Here is an 18,104-nt window from a genome sequence, read left to right on the forward strand (position 1 = left end):
GGGAAATTCAACTATACGTTAGCATCAAGCTAGTGGACTTTGGCTTTTGCTGCTGTTATGTTAGGTCACTGGAAAAGGAAAGGCATAACATATCTCTGTTTTTATTGATTGATTATTAATTTGTTATGATTGAATTCAGATCGATTAATCGATTTTTAGGAGAAAAAACGGCAATTCCACAAATTAGGGAGTTTATATTAGCAGAGAAGAAGGACAGTTTAGACGTTAGACGACCTGTGGGGATTGGATTGACATTGAGAACAAATATAACTAAACTACAAATGTGTAAAATATTTAAAACAGGGGTGTAAAATGATAAAATGTAAAATAAATATCCATCAAGCACATTGTGCTTAATTGTTGATTTCATGGTTACATCCACTTAGTAGTGTGATTCTGACAACTCATTTAAATTTTGTTTCAACTGCACAGTAGCTAGTAGTTAGTAAAACTGCCACTTAATATTTTCTCATTGTAAAATACCATTAAAAGCTCCTTAAATCTTCAATCCTGTATTTTTGATTCTTAGCGCAAAACTGAACACGAATAAAATATTACTAGTCCTAAATTCAAAGAGATTTGTTTCAAGCAGGATGCTTTTCATAATGAACAAATGCATGTGATTCAAGACAACACATGGTCTATTTTATACTATGTCATGACATCAGTATCATTTCATATACATTTTTGATTTTAGAGTTGTATATCCTTTAAATTTAGTCAGTTGTGTTTTTCTGACTGTCCAGGATTGGCACACATCAAAGAGTGCTCAATGTATTGCTTTGAACTTAAACTACCTTAAAGGTCGTTGAGTGCTACTTTCTATTGTATACACTCACCTGACCCATGGGTTACACAGTACTGTATTGATAACACGATGTGTAACATGACGCTGCTCTCAAGTCACTTACAGGATCTACAGACTGTAAATGTTGTTCTTTTACTGGTTTAAAGATTTTTTATCATGTTTGTTGAGTACATTACTTCCTTAGAAACCACTTAGAAACCGAAATTTCGGGGTTTATCAAATCAAATCAAATTTTATTTATAATGAACTTTTGTATATAAAAGCACAACACAAAGTGCTTTAAATTAAAACAAAACAAAATAAATAATTTAAAACAAGCACGTAAATTAAAATAAACAAGCACAAAAATTTAAAATAGGGCCCCCCTCCCCATGCCTACACCCCCCCCCCCCCCCAACTTCTTTCACACCACCCACCCCCTAAAATTTTATTTAATAGGCCAGGTCATTGACATGCCTAGAATTAACATGTCATCTTCAGTTTTTTAAGGTTAGACTTCAACATTGTGCAAACTTAAACAAAAAGAATAATTAGCCCTTATATTTAAAGAAAGGTTTCAAAAGAGGACTTAGTGTCTTACGAGTATTTCAGTCAATGACAAGATTTTTCAAGTTATCCAAGAATTCAAATAAAATCGACATTTCTACAAATAACTGGAAACAGGACATATGTTCAAAGACTGGGGAGACATCTGGAGTACCAATTAAAAAGAAATAAAAACAAAGTGGATTACCGTAAATTTTTTCCTGAATGTATAGAAACATGTGACAAGACCAGGGGCTAGAAATAAAAATGGAATGAAGACAATTGACCACGACTGAGGGAAATCCAGCAGCAGGATGTGCAATATTGTCTGTTGAGTACATAAATACCACACTGAATGCTGTCAACATGCTAGAGCGGGAAAACAATGAAAAAGCTATTTTAACTTGGCAGCAGCCCGCTTCTGGATCGCCTTTGTCAGGAAAATGAAGTGCATGTGTGCAGGAAACAAAAGCATACACACAGCCTCCCTGGCTGTGGATGTAAGGATGTTTGCCACAGCTACTAAATGCCTGGAGTTCAAACGACAGCTGGCCTCACGTCACCCCTCCATTCATTTTCTGTTAGGGGTCATCGGGATGTTGGGGTCTAGCCAGCACCTGAAAATCAAAGGCAGGGTCCACAGTTTCCCAGTCCATTCCGGGACACAGACAATCACACCTAAAGGACAATTTTGAATCCCCAATCAACCTATGTTGATTCAAATGAAATTGGAAAACAGCGCCCCCCCCCCGGTGTAATGCATTTTTATTTTGCATGGCGCTTTATGTGTGTTAAAATCTAATTAAAAAAACTTTCAGACGCTCATCAGGGTGGGGCCTACCCCCTTCATAAATTCGCTATATCATGCATCCAACTTCCTATTTGAGAACCGTCTATGGGACAGAGTGTAAATCCTAACGCAGAAGATGGAAGGGCTTTGCTCCTCCTTTAAGCATAATATAAAAGGATATTTTAACAATATGCTCAGAATTGATTGATTAAAACAGATGGATATAGACACATACATATGTATACAACACAACAACAACATAAAAACGGGGGGCTAGTTTAATGGTTTAAACAAGTCTAATGGCCTAAACCTAGACTTTATAATGAAGATTTTTCCTTTAACGTCAATGGATGCCAACAACCGGATGCAAATTTTAGCCGCGTCAGACTTTTAAGGTGTGATGGATAAACAAAGTAAAATAAAATGAGACAACCCTTGTAAAACTGGTATTTTTTAAATATAATATAAGCATCAATAAACCTTGTCTGTAATTTTATTTTCTGCGTGTGTAAAACAATAGTCAGTCGCCACAGAGCCGGTTTCTGCTACGTACAAACAACCGTCTCAATAAATTTGTATTTGGAGGAAGACACCCAGTCAGGGTGGACAGAACCTAGACCAATCAGCATGCTGTTTGGTGGCACATGTGTCACACTAAACTGAAACTTATGAACGCAAAATCAAAGGTAGGAGAAAGCGAGATGAGAGACAACGCATTAGAAAACCTTTGTATTGCAAACGCAAAAGTGTATTTTGAAAGTAAAGAAAAAGATTTTGAAACCAAACATTTAATATTTTTATTTGAAAGTTTTGTTTTGCAATTTAGGACATTTTGATCTCAAAACTGGGACTTTTGTTCCCAATCTGGTGGCAGAAATATCACATCATAAAAAAGGGCAAACTTTCCCACTTTTTTTCTCTTTAAAAAGACTATGTTTACTTTGAGCTGAGTATATTAACCTGACATCATTAAACACATGGCACATCAAATAAATGCACGTGTCCTTGCCTTCTCCGGCAGCCATTTGTCTATCCGTGCTCTCATTTAGAGAGCACATGCCTTCTATTCTTAGTGGCCACCCCATGTGAAAAGCCTGACTTCCTTTACTGAGCTACCAGCACAATAACTATTAGCAGGCCCTACTCAAGCTTATTTGCTAAATCTATCACCTCCGTCTTTCAAGTGCATGGCCACCATATAAACAGACTGATTCACACCTCTAGACACTTGATCTCATTGTGTCACTACCCATGACTCCTCCTCCTGTAGATAATTACATATTCAGGATACCTGCATCTGGATTTCCTTTCTTAAGGGCTTTTCCCGCTGCATATTTAACTCTGATGCAGTCATGTAAAGGAAATGTCCCTACACCGCCTCAGACTAGCTGCCTCCACACTGGTGCCTGCAAGTCTAAAGGCCCGTACACACCGGGACGAATATTCGCCAGGCTTTATACGCCAGCGTTTTTCGCCACGTCTTTTGTGTTCACACCCAGGCGATTTTCGCTGACGATGAGCCGAGCGAACATGCAATTTCATTCCCTGACATTAGATGGCGCTTAATGTAAACAGAAATACTCCTGTACACAAGGTGGCGCTGCGCAACTTTACGCTTCTTAAAGTCACTTTTCACTCAGAAGAAGAGAGCAAGTATTTACGCGCTTGTCAGAATCATACAAAGAAAACATGAATATTTCAAGCACCAGTTGCTCCAACTGGTGCTTGGTTCGGGGATATTTTAGAATGTCCGTCATTATTTCTTCGCGGCAGTGTAGATGCAACTCGGCGTCTATCTTCTTCGCTGGTATGTGTGCTCAGCAAGGCAGTTTTGTGTTTGAGCGCCCCCAAGTTGTGTTTTACTGTAACTTCAGAGGCTCCAGACACGTGTGCAAAAGCGCCGTTCTCATTGGTCGAATAGATTTCGACGCGACGCGTAGAAAAAAAAAAAAAAAAGGAACCCAAGGTTTGTTTGTTTTTTGCTGCTTTGTCGCGTGGCGTTTTTTCGCGTTGGTGTGCACACTCTCATTGGTGCCCTTTGTTTAGTCACGAGGCGTTAAACGTCGCCCTTACCATCACCCATAACAGAGATCTCAGTTTACACACTCTCTTGCTAGCTTACAACCCCTCACACCGTAAGCAAACATTGCTGATGCAACAAGAAGTGCGAGGAATCTTTAAGCTATCCAGCCATACACTTTTCAGTAAGTTGCCAGCTCAGACGAGGAAATCAAAGACGTACATGGATCCGTTTGTCTTCAAGTGGATGAATCGGAATGGAGTGGAGAAGAGAGCCCACTGTATTTTCCTTGTAACAAATATTTTCTTTTTTTAAATATAATTTTTAAGTCACAACGATTGAATAAGGCAATCCTCAGGAATGTAATTGTTAACTTAATCTTCTTTTTGTATGTAGTCCGTCATCGGAAAAATGGCACAAGAACATGTTAAAAACACCAAAAACGTCAGTGTCATCCGTGTGCGTCTTCAAGCGTCTTGCCCAAGGACACGTTAACTGTCAAGCCTGGGGTTTAAACCTCTAAGTAAACAGATTGGTAGACTGTTGCTTAACTAAGTTGTGTCTACACCACTAATCGAAAGTTTATATACAAAACAAAAAGTTAGAAAGTATGTTTAAAAGGTTTTGTTGACATCATTGTGGAGGCAAATTATTATGGTACAATAAGACGACTGTGAACGGAGGTGGGTGTGTTTAGATGTTTCCTAGTCTCCGGGTTACAGCCAGTCATGTCCTGGTTTCCTAAATGTCACATAAACCAGAAAACCGGATTCAATCCCACAATCAGTGGAGGAAACTAGGGAAAGATAAAGCCTGCAAAGACAAAACCTGTCACATGGCATGGATTACAGATCCTTACAGTTTTTGTTTAATTACAATTTTTTTATTTGGAAACAGCACTTTCAATGTGCCAGGTAATATACACCAACTTATGAAACCTGTGATGTCACAGCAAGATGTTAAAACAACAAGGACACAATTAAGATCCATCAATGACATAACATCAACGAGCACTAGAGATGGGCCGTTTAGTCTTTCCCAGATCCTACACTTTGTAGACGGTTTCTCTGTCGGCAGCACTGAAAGAACCATTCTCATTAAAGGAAACAAAACCTCAACCATTTTTTCATGCTTTTGTAGGCTGTTTGTGTTCAGACAAAACAGAGACAATTGCTGTCAGTTTTTAACGTTTATTAAAAGAGCTATAGAACCTGGAAATCGGAATTTCTTGCTGACTTTACTCAACTATTTTGTGCTTTCTGTTCAAATCAATGCTGCTGTATTCTGCCGTGCTTTCCGGCGATAAAATGTTGTGACCCGTTCATGATACGCAGACTTTTAGAGTTTTTATCTGTAATAATAAGCTTGAAATATATGGCACAGATCATAAAACAATATAATAAATATTTCTGCGTTTTCTTGTTTCAATATTCGCTGTTTCTGCATTTTCGCGGATGATTCTGGTCGCTAACCCCGGCGAAAATACTGTATGTTTTATCATAAAAACAGTTTAAACACATTTTCATTAATATAACTTTGAAACAAACAAAAACTGGTTAATGAATTGGAGGAATATTCTTTTATTTTCTAGGTAAAGGAAAATGTAACTTGATTAGACAGTTTTTTCAAAACAGGTTTTGGATTTCTGAATTTGTATTAACATCCTTCATTTAGTATATTATAGGGTAAGAAAACACTGGAAAGAGGTTATGCATATGCGGCCCAACATTTTTAAAATAAAAAATGAAATCTTCAAAAAAATAAATGCAGTAACCTTTTACTCAATCACTTTTCCTTTTCTAACAGTAGATCTTGTGGCTGAAGTCTAAACTGCTACTATTGCAGAATAAAAACGCGGTTTTAAACAGTTTAATAAAGAATCTTTTGAAGTCTTACTCCAACTTATTTCTTACCTATTGTAAAAGGCTTTCCCAGTAGTTTTTAGTCAAAATCAAAAAGCCTGTGTCATTTTTTAGGACATAATTTTGTCATCCGTTTGTTAACACTTTCCCGCTAGCTTACAGCCCCTCACAACCCCAACCTGACACTAGCGGTGCAACAAAAACAACATCGAAGCCATACAGCTGTACAGTTTTCAACCAGATACCAGTTTGGATGAGGAAGCAAGAAGAGATGCTAATGGATGTATTTGTCTGCAAGTGGATGCATCAGAATGGAGACTTTGGCAATTCAATGTCTGCATCACAAACCTGAGCTCTTTCAAAGCTTGGGTTTTTTTTATCTGCTCCTGATCCATCACAATTTGAATAAAGAAATACTCAGAAACGCAGTCTTAATCCTAATTTTCTTTATACATGTTCTCCATTATGAGAGCCAAGCGGGTCTCTAAATGTGTTTAAAGACGGATTGATTATCATATTTGTCCATAAATACATTGATGTCAAAAATGTTGCTCTTGCAAAAGCTTTGGTCGTTTCTTTGAACTCTGCAGAAATTTCCTTCAAATATTAGTTGAGTATCCCTGATTTTGATTTGTAACTGAAAAAGTATCAGAAGAAGCTGTGTAGACCATGTTTAAAATTCAATACCAAAAAATGGGATTTACTTCCATCTAATGTAACTCCACATAATTGTTTCCATTTCTAACCTCTGTCTTCTCTTCAGTGGTGTGTGTCACATGATTTTATTTTTACGGAAAATTTGGTCTTGGCTCTCATGGGTTAAACTGAAATTCTGTCAATACAGGATATTGCAGAGTCTGAAGATGCGGCAAATTTACATAAAAGCTGCAATAAAAGCTGGAATATAGTTCAAGAACATACATCTAAAGGCTGTAGGGGGACATAAACAATGTAAAGCAATTGCTTTTTTCCTCCCAATTATTTGTAACTTTAAACTCACACACATCACTGCATCTACATAATTGTCATTTTCACACATTGGTTAGAAATTTCTTGTCAATCATCAACTTTTGTTTGAGCTTTAATGCAAATGTGACATGGAAAAGAAAACTGTTCCCACCTTCACTTTCATGAAAAATATTTACAAACTGTACGTCTATGAAGACTCTCATTCATCCAGGTTGATTCCATCATAGTAGTATGTTTAGGGGATGTCATCTGGACTTAGTTTTTAAAGTTAGAAGACGTTCCCCCGCCTATCCAAAAGGCTTTGTCAATTCTGAAATAGCTGGTAAAAGAGCTGGTTTATATGTCCTCATGGGGGAGGAGTCAGACCTGAAACTGTAGTAACAGACTTTTTGATGTTTGCTTTTGTTTCGTGATACTGATAGGGTAGTGCAGTGAGACCATTGACGAACACAATATTTAGCTGTGAATTTTCTTGGAACTCAAAAACTGTCAGCCATGTCAGGACAAAAAGTGGAATCTTTAAGCACCTTTGGTTAATTAAACTACTCAGAAATATGTTTAGGCCTCTTAGGATCGAATTTTTTCAAAAGAAGACAGACTAGCAAAAACTGTGGCAAAGTTGCGAGGATGCTAATGGTGGACTTATTGTTAAGTCTGGGATTTGAACAGCCAACTGACCGGCAAATGGTTTCCCCATTATCTGAGCATCAACCCACCCCACAGTTTTGTTATGTACCTCCTAGTCCGTTCTAGCAGACCGCCATTACTACTGGCCATATAACCAACTACTGAATCTCATCGTAAAGGCCAGCTGGGGAGAAGCCCCATCAGTGCCTGAGTCAAACAAGGCTGTTGGCAAAAGCTTGAGATTGGCAGTTGAAGTTCAACCAAAGAAAGCAGCTCAAGCTCTAAAACATTGCAGATATCTCACTATGGTCAGAAATGGTTTGGATAGCAGAAATGGAAAACCTGGGAAGACTAGATTAAGGAAGCCTGCCAGATGAAGATATTGGAATATGAGGAAATGGCAGACAAATCTAGGGGATGGCGACCTCGAGGTAACCCCACCAAGTAAAGAAAGTCCACAACAGAATATCCATCAAGGAAGTTCAAGGACCCAAAACACCTAATGAATTCAGGATACATCACTGGTCATTTGCCTAAGCTGGACTCAGGGTTTAATAGAACTTTCATGCTAACGAATATTTTTGACACAAGTCTAAAGCTGTTCTGAAATTAAATGCAAATATCCTTATTTGTAAACCTAGAGTTGTTTGGAGTTTTCTTTAAGTTTTCCCATTTCAATTCAATCCAGACATAAATTTAGAAGTTAAAAATTAGATTTTGAAGTTTAATCTTGAAAACATTTGAATGTGAGTCTTGAAGACTAACAATGCCTGTAGTTCTTTGGATGTTGACTTCACTGCTTTTTTATGTTTCCTCTGTATCAAACTTTGTGACTGTCCGACGTAATCACTTTGACGTGAAAATAAACTTTTCTTACCAAAGATAAGATAAAACAGAGTTTTTACATAAATGTAAAAAGAAAGGGATAAATTGCTTTTCATACAGGATGTTTTACTTAATAAAAAACAGAACATTTTAAACTGTATGTTGCATTCATTTAGGTGTTGAATATTAAAATGTGTCAAGAAAATGCAAACAAATTACATGGAATAAAAAAATAAATGAACATGCAAACGCAAAATTATTATTTTTAGGTCAAATTGAAACAACCTAACCATAAAAAAGCTAGAATAAGTATAAGTCTCTCACTTTTGCATTAGGTCTAGAAAGAGTCTTCTGTGTAGTATTCTGTGCCTTTGACCCCATTAAATATACCAAGTGTGGAAAAATGTCTTTTATAGGCCCACAATGAAAATCTTGGACACAAAATGTAAACATTAGGGTGATGGATGCAATCAACATTTAATAATAATTTATTGAAACATGTTTCAGTTTTAGTGCAGTATTTGTCATTCATAACAAGACTGAACAGCAGTTATTTGCTCCTTGGTACGAATAGTTTTGCAGTATCTTCGACAGAAAACATACAGTAAAAGGCCAATTAGATGCTAAACCTCTAATTAGATTAGTTGTCAAACTGGAGGCATCTTGAACCTCCCATTTCACATCTGCATTTCCATTTCACTTTTGTACTTGCAAACAGGATGCCAATGTGCAATTAAGTGACATCAGTCCTGCCTTGAATGGGTAGTGTGAAAAGAGCTTATGTCACCCCACAACACACGCACAAAGTCACTCCACACCCCCCAAGGCTCATTAAAGCAGGCATTGTCTTCAAGGGGTCAGACTGGGTTTCATTCCCAACTTTAACACAAACCATGAAAAGCAAGTTAAGCATGTCAAGCTCCGATCAATGACAAAAAACGTTTGAGGTCCCCCACTGCTCCCAGTATCACTGGGAAAAAGGCACACAAGCTGATTATAAAGCATTATAGGGAAAAGTATGGACACATGGGTTACCTAAGGCTGCCTTAGATCACAAAGGTGTTCAAGCTCATTTAAGGCTATTTGTAACACGTCTTGCTGAGAACAGATGCATCTTCCTGGTTTCCACACCCTTCACGCACAAAGGCTGAGGCATAGTGTAAAGCAGCTTTCTGATTGGCTGCCAGTTTCACCTCAGGTTTTGTTTCCAGCTTTCCATCACAATCACCCTCCGCTGAAACGGAGAGCGGGGGTTGCATGGATCTGCTGTACTTTTCCGCTGACGGGACCCTCCCTCCTTCCCTCCTCTGTTTTCCCCTTTTTAATCCTCCTCATATCTCCTCTTCACTGAAACTTATCTCTCTTACCTTGGGGGCTAAAAAGACCGCAACCCCCCAGCACCAACCCCAGCTAGGACTGGTATGTTCGTGAGCACACATCAGTGCATTCACATAAGTAAAAGGCATGTGAAGGCCTTGTGGGAGTGGAATATAGCATTCCTGGCAGCCCACACTGTGATGCTAATCTTCAAAGTGACGTGCATGCAGTTGCAGGTTGAGCTCAGAATACACAGAAAAAGAGACGTTTAGTTCATGCAGGGCTACACAGTTACAGACCTGCTGAGAATCTGGACTATAGGTGACAGGTTAGATGTCTCCGCTTTTTTTATCTGTATTTACTGCTTTATTATAGATATAACAATAGCTCTTTACATTTTAAACAGCTTCAAAAGCCATCGAACTAAACGGGTGTAATGCAAGATAATTGTTAGTGCTTATTCTGTGAAAGAAATTTCTAGATTTGTCTTTTAATGTTACAAAAGGATTAAATCAAATAATAGAAAAAATCCTAAACTCAATAAATCTCAGAAAATCTTCCACTTTCGGCTTCTCCCATCAGGGGTCGCCACAGCGAACAAGTCGCATGGTAAATTTGGCAATGTTTTACGCCGGATGCCCTTCCTGACGCAACCTTCTCAAACCGGGCTTGGGACCGGCACAGAGGTAGAGAAGGGAATAGGGAGCAGCCTGGAGTCGAACCCGGGTTTCACGGACGGAAGGCGCTGCAAACCAGCACGGGCTAAACCGGCTCTCAATAAATCTCAGAAAATATTTACACAAATAAAAACTTTTGCAAAGTTGGGTTTATGCAAGAAAAAAGGAACATGACATGTTGTAAATTTGTCTATGGGTTCCCAGTTGAATGGATTTTTTTTTATTTTTACTCAAATGTGTTGAAAAATATCCCATTTTTAGTCTGCACGCCCTTTTTTATGTATGAAACCTTTTTTCAAAGACAGTTATATCTGTTGGCTTATAAATAAATCTCCTTAGAGAAAAGAGGTCCAGAGAGGAACACTGAAGCTCAACCTCAACCAAGAAAAAAAATCCAAAACAGTCTCAATGATAAATGTTTTTCATCCGTAGATCATCTCGTGTGAAGCCAATGGTTTCCTGTGCAGAAACAGACGTGAAGCCAAGCATCCATAGCTCAGCCCTGTGACAGTGTGACTGCTTGTTTGTGCTGGGGGAAGGGTGGAGCTGAAATAACACACCTCTGAGAGACCAAGATCTGCAACATGATGGACCTGATGGTTTGGTTTGACGTGGACGGCGCTGGCGGAGATGGATGTTTCAGTGAAATCAGGGGAAAAGGCCGGCGTGCAAAGCAGCTACGAGCCACTTCTGCCACTGGCTATTTATAGGCCAGCATTACAGAGTCACAGGGCTCCGTGACCTCCCCCCACTGCAGCCATTGATGTTCACTCATTGATTTGTACCCCTCCAATCTGCATCCTCATAAACAGTCACTCACACGGTCTCTGAAGGCTGGCGTTGGCTTAAAACCTATCTTCTCACTTTAAAAAAATAAAACTATGCGGCTATAGGTAGCTTGCTATTGACAGGCACAAACGTTATCTTCCTTCTGGGATTAATAAAGCCCATTTGAACTGAAAAGCCACAGTGATGTGCAGCAGTAATTGTATGGAGTTAACCCCTTCAGATGGAGCACAAACAAACAAGGCTGCTGCCTGAGGGATTAGCACAGGGGGGAGGGGACGCATACAGTAACATGCTTCTTTCACATGTCACCTCAAGGAAAACCCTTAAAATGAAGGACACGCCGGCTGAAAGTGCTCTACAGGTTTTGCGGTTTATGTTGCAGAAGATGCAGAAACAATTAAATGAGGACATTCGGGTCCTGCGTGACGCGGGGATCACTTTGCTTTGCCATGTGGTTTGGTAAATCCTAAGAGGGTGCAGGGATCACATTCCAAATTCCTGCAATACAAGGGGACAGAGGGAGGAAAGGAGGAGCAACTGGATGGTGTGGTGGATGGACAGTACTGTGAAATCTGGCAAAAACAAGCCTTTTGAAGAAATACAACGGGGGATAACACGGTCTTTATGCAATACGAGTCAACAGCTAAAAAAAACTAAAAAAAAGGGCAAAATAAACTGGCCACTATTACCAACCATTCAAAGGGGTTACAAAATAAATACCAAAAAATGAAGAAAAGACCCTGAGCGACACACCTACCAGCTCAATTGTTTTTAAAACATACACACCCACAAAGCGCTGGAAGACAAGGGGCACTGGAAAGAGCTACAACACCCCCTGATCTTCAGGTCAATCTTGAAATGCTTATCTTTTTGGAGCATGAAGATCAATCAACCAAAATACAAAGACAAAAGCACAGCAGCGAGTGATCCTTCACACTGTAAAGACAATTTTCAACATTTGTTTTTTTCTAAACAAAAAAAAAAAAAAAACAACAAAACCCAGAATTTCTTCTGTTGTAATAAAAATGAACCCTCTCAGATTTACCCAGAAGTGAAACCATTAGAGATACGAGATGTATTTGTGATCCACCCCCCTCTCATTCACAGCCAACTCTGGAGGGTGTGATCCTTTGAAAAGAAAGCAACAGCTTCTCCAGCGAGCTGCTTACCTTCCCACGTATCCATTTCATGCTTCTCCCAGTCTGCCTGGACCCCATTCAAGCACAGGCTCAGCTCAAGAAGACTGGGCCTGGCCTCGTCATGACTCTTTTTTCCCCTCTCAACCTTCTGCTGCTTTCTCCTCGGCCACCTCTTTCCTCGACAGTCTGCCCCTTTCTGGCCACAGCCGGAGCCCAGCAGCTCCAATGGTCACTTCACTGCCTGGTCACATGACCAGCAAAGTTCAAGCCCCCGAGGTCACCACTTGGCTTGAGGTCCAATGACAGCCAGGGTTATCTGAGTGGAACTGATATTTCTATTTTCTCTGGTGCTCAACAATACCCCCCCTCCACAACCCTCACCCAAATTAGCCTCCCCTTCCCTCCCAGCCTCTGGCGCTACTGATGAGGACTAAAGTGCACGCCCAAGCATAAACACAGGTTCAAGCTGACAAAACACACAGACATTAACTAATTGTGGCATTTGGTTGAGCAGGCAGAGAAGGACGGAGCAAAATCTTCAGAGCTTGATATGTGAAAACACAAAAGACACCAGGTGAATGACAATAGAACTCCACTTCCTCTGCTTTTTAAATATCAACCTGCTGTTTGCCACACGCCAAAGAAAACTAGGATAATAGAAAATAAGAGTTGTGGGTAAAATGTTGGCCATGTTATTGCCTATTTGGAATTTTCTTGTTTTTGTTGTTAAACTGTTATGATGTCACATGCATTAAAAGAATTTATGCAAAAATTCACTGGCTCTGCTTATTTTATGATCATTTATCATTCTTTAGAAGTCTATTCGCCTAAGACTCCATTTAAGCTGCCAACCCTTCAACTTCCAGGTTGAAGCAAGTTTGAAAAGGATATTTCTGGAGAAAGGTCAGTTAATCGTTTAGTCACAACTGCCCTTACGGGTGGATTAGGGCTGTCCGTAGGTGAAAAAATTGGCAAACATGTACGGGGAACACAGGAGGCCTGCACAAAAATGTTAAGATCCTAGACCGCTTGGTGAGCCCGTGGGGTTCTACGGGGAATGTGGTGGGCAAGAGCTAATGTTAAGTTAGGGTGAACTAGGCGGCCCAATAAAAAACAGATTTTTACTTTTCTCAACCCGCCCCCGCCTCCACCACACACACACAAACACACTCTGCATGGCGAGCAGGGAGCCACTTAGAGTTGTTTTAGTGATAATTGGTTCTCATTGCGCGCATATTGCGCACTCTGTGCTGGCAGTTTTAATGTTAGACATTAGGAAATTAGTCAATTAGAAAGCAATTTGAGGTCATACTGCAGAGATTTTACAGACACTTGCATATCACCTGCACACCCTGTGCGTGCGTGCAGCATTTGCATGCAGTCAATTAGGACTCAGTGGTGAAGGGGGTGCAGGGTGACTGTACAAGCCACCCATAAGGGACACCATCAAAATGGAACATACCATTGGGCTGTGTATGGTAAGTGTATCGTGAAGCATTTGTAAGAATGATATAAGTTACACTTACCATAAACAGCCCAATGGTATGTTCCATTTTCATGGTGACTGCACAAGCCACAACAGAACAGCAAGACACAGCTGTTCTCCCTTTAACCTGCAGCCCCCGTACGGGTAAACCCCCATACAGGTGCATGTGACTAAAGGATAGACCTTTAACATCTGAGACGTCCCCGGCGACAGCTAAATATCCCACGCTCTTTGACATACTATAACTCTTCAACGGTTTACACGATCAATGTGAAGCAGGAGATTCTTACATGGAGAAATGTGGCTTTTAATATCGGCTTTGCACAGATATGAAACACATTACTTAAATAAAGTGTTGCATTAAAGTGAAAAAGTGATTTTCTCTGCTTCAATATCCGCTGGAATTACATCAATTGGATAAACGGTTGAAGAGTCACAACAGTCAAAAGAATATCTAGGGTTAAAAAGCCCAACACATTTTTTAGATTGGCTTTACACCCAAGAAACAATCCCAGTAGTCGAAAAAATGTCAACACTGAAGATAAAGCTGCTATGTTAAAGGGTTAACTAGGGAACCTATTGGGTTGTTATTGAAGCAAAGCTGTCAAACTGAGAAAAAGTTCAACTTTATAAAAAAATAAAATCCAGCCTGGTTTCTTTTTTTTCCTTAGCATTGTCACAGTTTCCAAACTTTTGCAAAGATGGATGTGGATATAGCACATATTAAAGTAAAGCGTTTAGCCAATCACCCCTAGCTCCATGGAGAAAGTGTGTGTGCTGCAGTGCAGACTCTTCCTGGAAGAGGCTGTTTCTCACTTATCTACGCCAAAACGTGAAACCCCGCTCGTTTTTCTGAATTGGTAGGTAGACGCTGGTGCTCAGAAGGCAGGTTTTTAGAGGAATACTCAGAAATGCATGAATGAATCAAAATACCACTTTGGGGTTGTTTTTTTCCGTGAGGAACTAACATTATAATTCATTTAAAAGCTCAAAGTTTATTTGACCTGATATAGAAATGTAAAATGTGTTAAGTGATAAAGAGAGCATTAAGTTTTATAAAAAAAAAAAAAAACTAGTGCGGACACAAGTTTATCATTTATCGTAATTTCCTGAGGGAGGTGTGCTAATTTTGTGCGGTTGGCCTCCGTTTGTTTGCTTTTTTATAGCATTTTATTTCCTTTTAGGTAAAGTACTTTGTGCTTCAACCTGTATTAAAATCGCTACACAAATAAAACTTTCTTTGAAGTCTGAGAGTTAGCAGAGATCTATTTTGCCATCAGAAATACAGATTTATACTGCAATGATGATGAGTTCGGAAATATTAATATGTATAATATGAGTCTATTTACATCGTTTTTTTGAAGAACTTCAGATATAACAGTGAGATTAGCCATCGTCCCCTAATTACATAAAGCTTGTGGACAAATGGCGGGCATTTTAAGGGGAAGTTACAACTACAAGCTTGAAATCCAAAGGAAAATAGCCTACTGTTCAGGACAATTTAATTAGATTTCATAAGAAAATACTGATTTGCTGGAAAAATCTCTTTTCATTCAGGTTGGAATTGGATCTAAGAGAAAAGTTTATGATTTAGAAGATGATATGCTGATAATAGCTCAGAGAAATCAAAAGGAACCTGAAAGCTGTTTTTGTTCTCTAATAATTACACATGTAACCATCAGTTATTTGGGTGCTTGTCACAAGTTTTTTTCTTTGATCTTATTATATTTGAGAAGAACATCAAGAAGTATTCATCTATGACGTCCCGTCCAAAAAACAACCTGGCTCAGCAGAACTGTGACTCAGTCAGTCTGGCTGCATTGTTGTCGTCTGGCTATTCTGGAGTTGATCTTGGTTGTCTTAACCAATGTTGAACACTTATTAGTCCCAGCCTCTTGTAGGGCTTTCCTTTAAATCAGCATACTGTATTTCCAGATTATGTTAAAGTGTTTTAGCTTGTTGGACTGACATTTTATTCACGTTTTTCCTGAGTTCTATAGATTTTAACTGGGAATTAATCTTTGAGTCTGTCTCCTGTTTTATTACCCTTTTTCCTAGGAAGAGCAACAGTATATGTTGTTGAGCAGTTTTTATGTTTTAACTTATGTTTGTGCACATCATTTTCACATATATTTCTAACTTCATCAATAACCAGAGGTATCGGCCCCAGTACTTATGATGGTCAAGCATTAAACCAATTTTAAATCCTCAAATAGACTGGATCAGGGAAAACCAGCTCAACTAGTGGAATCTTGGGATCTGTTTTCTGCACCGGTGTTAGAGGTCAATCCTGTTCTGAGGAAACGAGACATTCTCTAAAAAATACCCGTTTGTGGTATCCCAAAAATAAACTATAGGTTCCTTTATTTGGGTGTTTTTTAACGTTCTAAAAAGCCTTTAAAAAAGTGAATATTTCCTCATTAACTGCAAATGTTAACTTTTAGTATTGCTAGGGGTTTACACCAGTGACATTTGATCCAATGACCACCATTTTGAGGTATTACTATTTAAAGTGCCTGACAACCAAGACTAAAATCCCACAGATAATCACAAGCGTGTTTGTAGTGACACAGACACACCTACTTTTCATGAATGAGTGCTCACAGAGGTGCGGGATCATTCCTTAACCGCTAGCTTTCAGTTTCAATCATGACATGTAAATCTAACTTAAACACAGAGTATTAGACAAATATTCAGGTTATTTGAAATATATGAAGCCTGCACATAACTAAATGTTTCATTTTTGGTCCAAACCCAAAACAAACAAACAAACAAGTGAATCAAAAAAACATTTAGAGACCTGTTTATTTACACCAACAATTTTTTAAACCCATTATTAATACTGAAAATTCCCCTGTCATCCTCACCTCATAAAAGCTCACATTTTACACTCAATAGACTAAATAAAAAATAACAATATTAAAAAATATATCTTAATAAAATTTGACTCATTTTTCGTATGGAAACTGTCTGGATCTACAGTTTGCTCTTGTGTGTAGAGCAGAACATCCTAAAATCGTCAGCACTGACATAATTAAGCCAATTGTTCTTTCAACCATCCTGTTTATGAGAAGAAGGTCTGTTGAATTTGGCATTTATGTGGGTTTGTACCTTCAAGGTTAAGATCTAAAGCAAACACAACACGTCAACATGTCCACACGAATCAGCAGAAATACTGATTTGTACATTGGGTTACTTTAACCTTTCAGGAGCTGCCAATGTCTTACCATCCAGTGGCTTCTCTTCCTTCATCCCCTCCAGTGTTTCGGGGAGAGGGTCATAGTGAGAGGCTTCCAGTGTTTTGGCTTCAAGCTCCACCCTCAGCTGTCTTAACCAGACCTAACTCTGTCCTAAACCAGGTGGTGTTCCTTTACCTGTTCACAACCACCCACTGCACTAATCAGGGCAGACCCAGTCGCCTAAACAAGCTTCAGCTCACCCTTTCCACAGCTACACCCAAGATAATAAAACTTCTGCACTCTTACATCAGCAGGAGTCACCCACACTCCCCCTAAAGGCCCCACCCCCCATGCAAATGCTAATGACTGGCACTCTGCACACTAAGTCACATATAAGAAGCTTTTCACATTTAAATGCAACAGGGATGGTCCCAGAGAACTGGCACAGGTGAAACAACACAACAAAATCCACTGGCTTTGAGAAAGAAAAAAAACTCAAGACAGTGTTTGGTAGCTCAATAGCAAATAGTAAATAGGTAAAAATGTGAGGACAACAGTGCTTGCCTTCTCAGCTCCTGCTTTACACTAATACTATGAAAGTCCCCCACCATATGCCACTGCTCTCCCCACAAGGCTGATGGCTAAAACCTGGCAAGGTTTTAGATACAACTTCACATGAACATATACATATCAGGTTTACAAGGTATGTTTTATGACTGTTCTCCTGAGTAAAAGAAGGTAAAACCAAACATGTCAATCCCTCTTATGATTTGAAAAGATTTCCGTTGCTGATGATCATAGCAGGGGACTCTACACGTCATTTTTGACCTTAAATCTCTGTTGTCGCTTAAAACCTTTTCAAAATAAGAGTAGAAGGCTAAGCATGAAGTTAAAAGGTGGATTTTAACCCTCAAATTGAGTCATGCAAAGACTGAGGCTCTGTCAGTCATCTGACCAAATCTGATTGAAGCATATGTGAGAAATAAGGTGGGACTCAAAGAAAAGCTTCACTCAGGATCAGTTAGCACACTCAAAACAACGAGAACAAGACTTTTACATCTGCCAACATGTTATCTTTACTTGATGCAAAT

At 39.2% G+C, this 18,104-nt stretch overlaps 1 protein-coding gene across 2 annotated transcripts in view; it reads right to left on the minus strand.

The window, feature by feature from the left end:
• The window catches only part of nr6a1 (nuclear receptor subfamily 6 group A member 1), a 119,017-nt gene that overhangs the window by 19,226 nt on the left and 81,687 nt on the right, over positions 1-18,104 (minus strand). Inside the window, exon 1 of one of the 2 annotated variants that reach the window (XM_023958751.1) lies at positions 12,379-12,604. The exons of the other annotated variant lie outside the window; for it this stretch is intronic. Within the exon in view, the coding sequence (XP_023814519.1) occupies positions 12,379-12,394 (16 nt within the window). The 5' untranslated portion in view covers positions 12,395-12,604. Of the gene's footprint in view, positions 1-12,378; positions 12,605-18,104 lie in introns of those variants that run through there. 2 annotated transcript variants of the gene reach the window in all.

Source organism: Oryzias latipes, chromosome 9 (genome assembly GCF_002234675.1).
Source record: "Oryzias latipes chromosome 9, ASM223467v1".
Classification (NCBI taxonomy): domain Eukaryota; kingdom Metazoa; phylum Chordata; class Actinopteri; order Beloniformes; family Adrianichthyidae; genus Oryzias; species Oryzias latipes.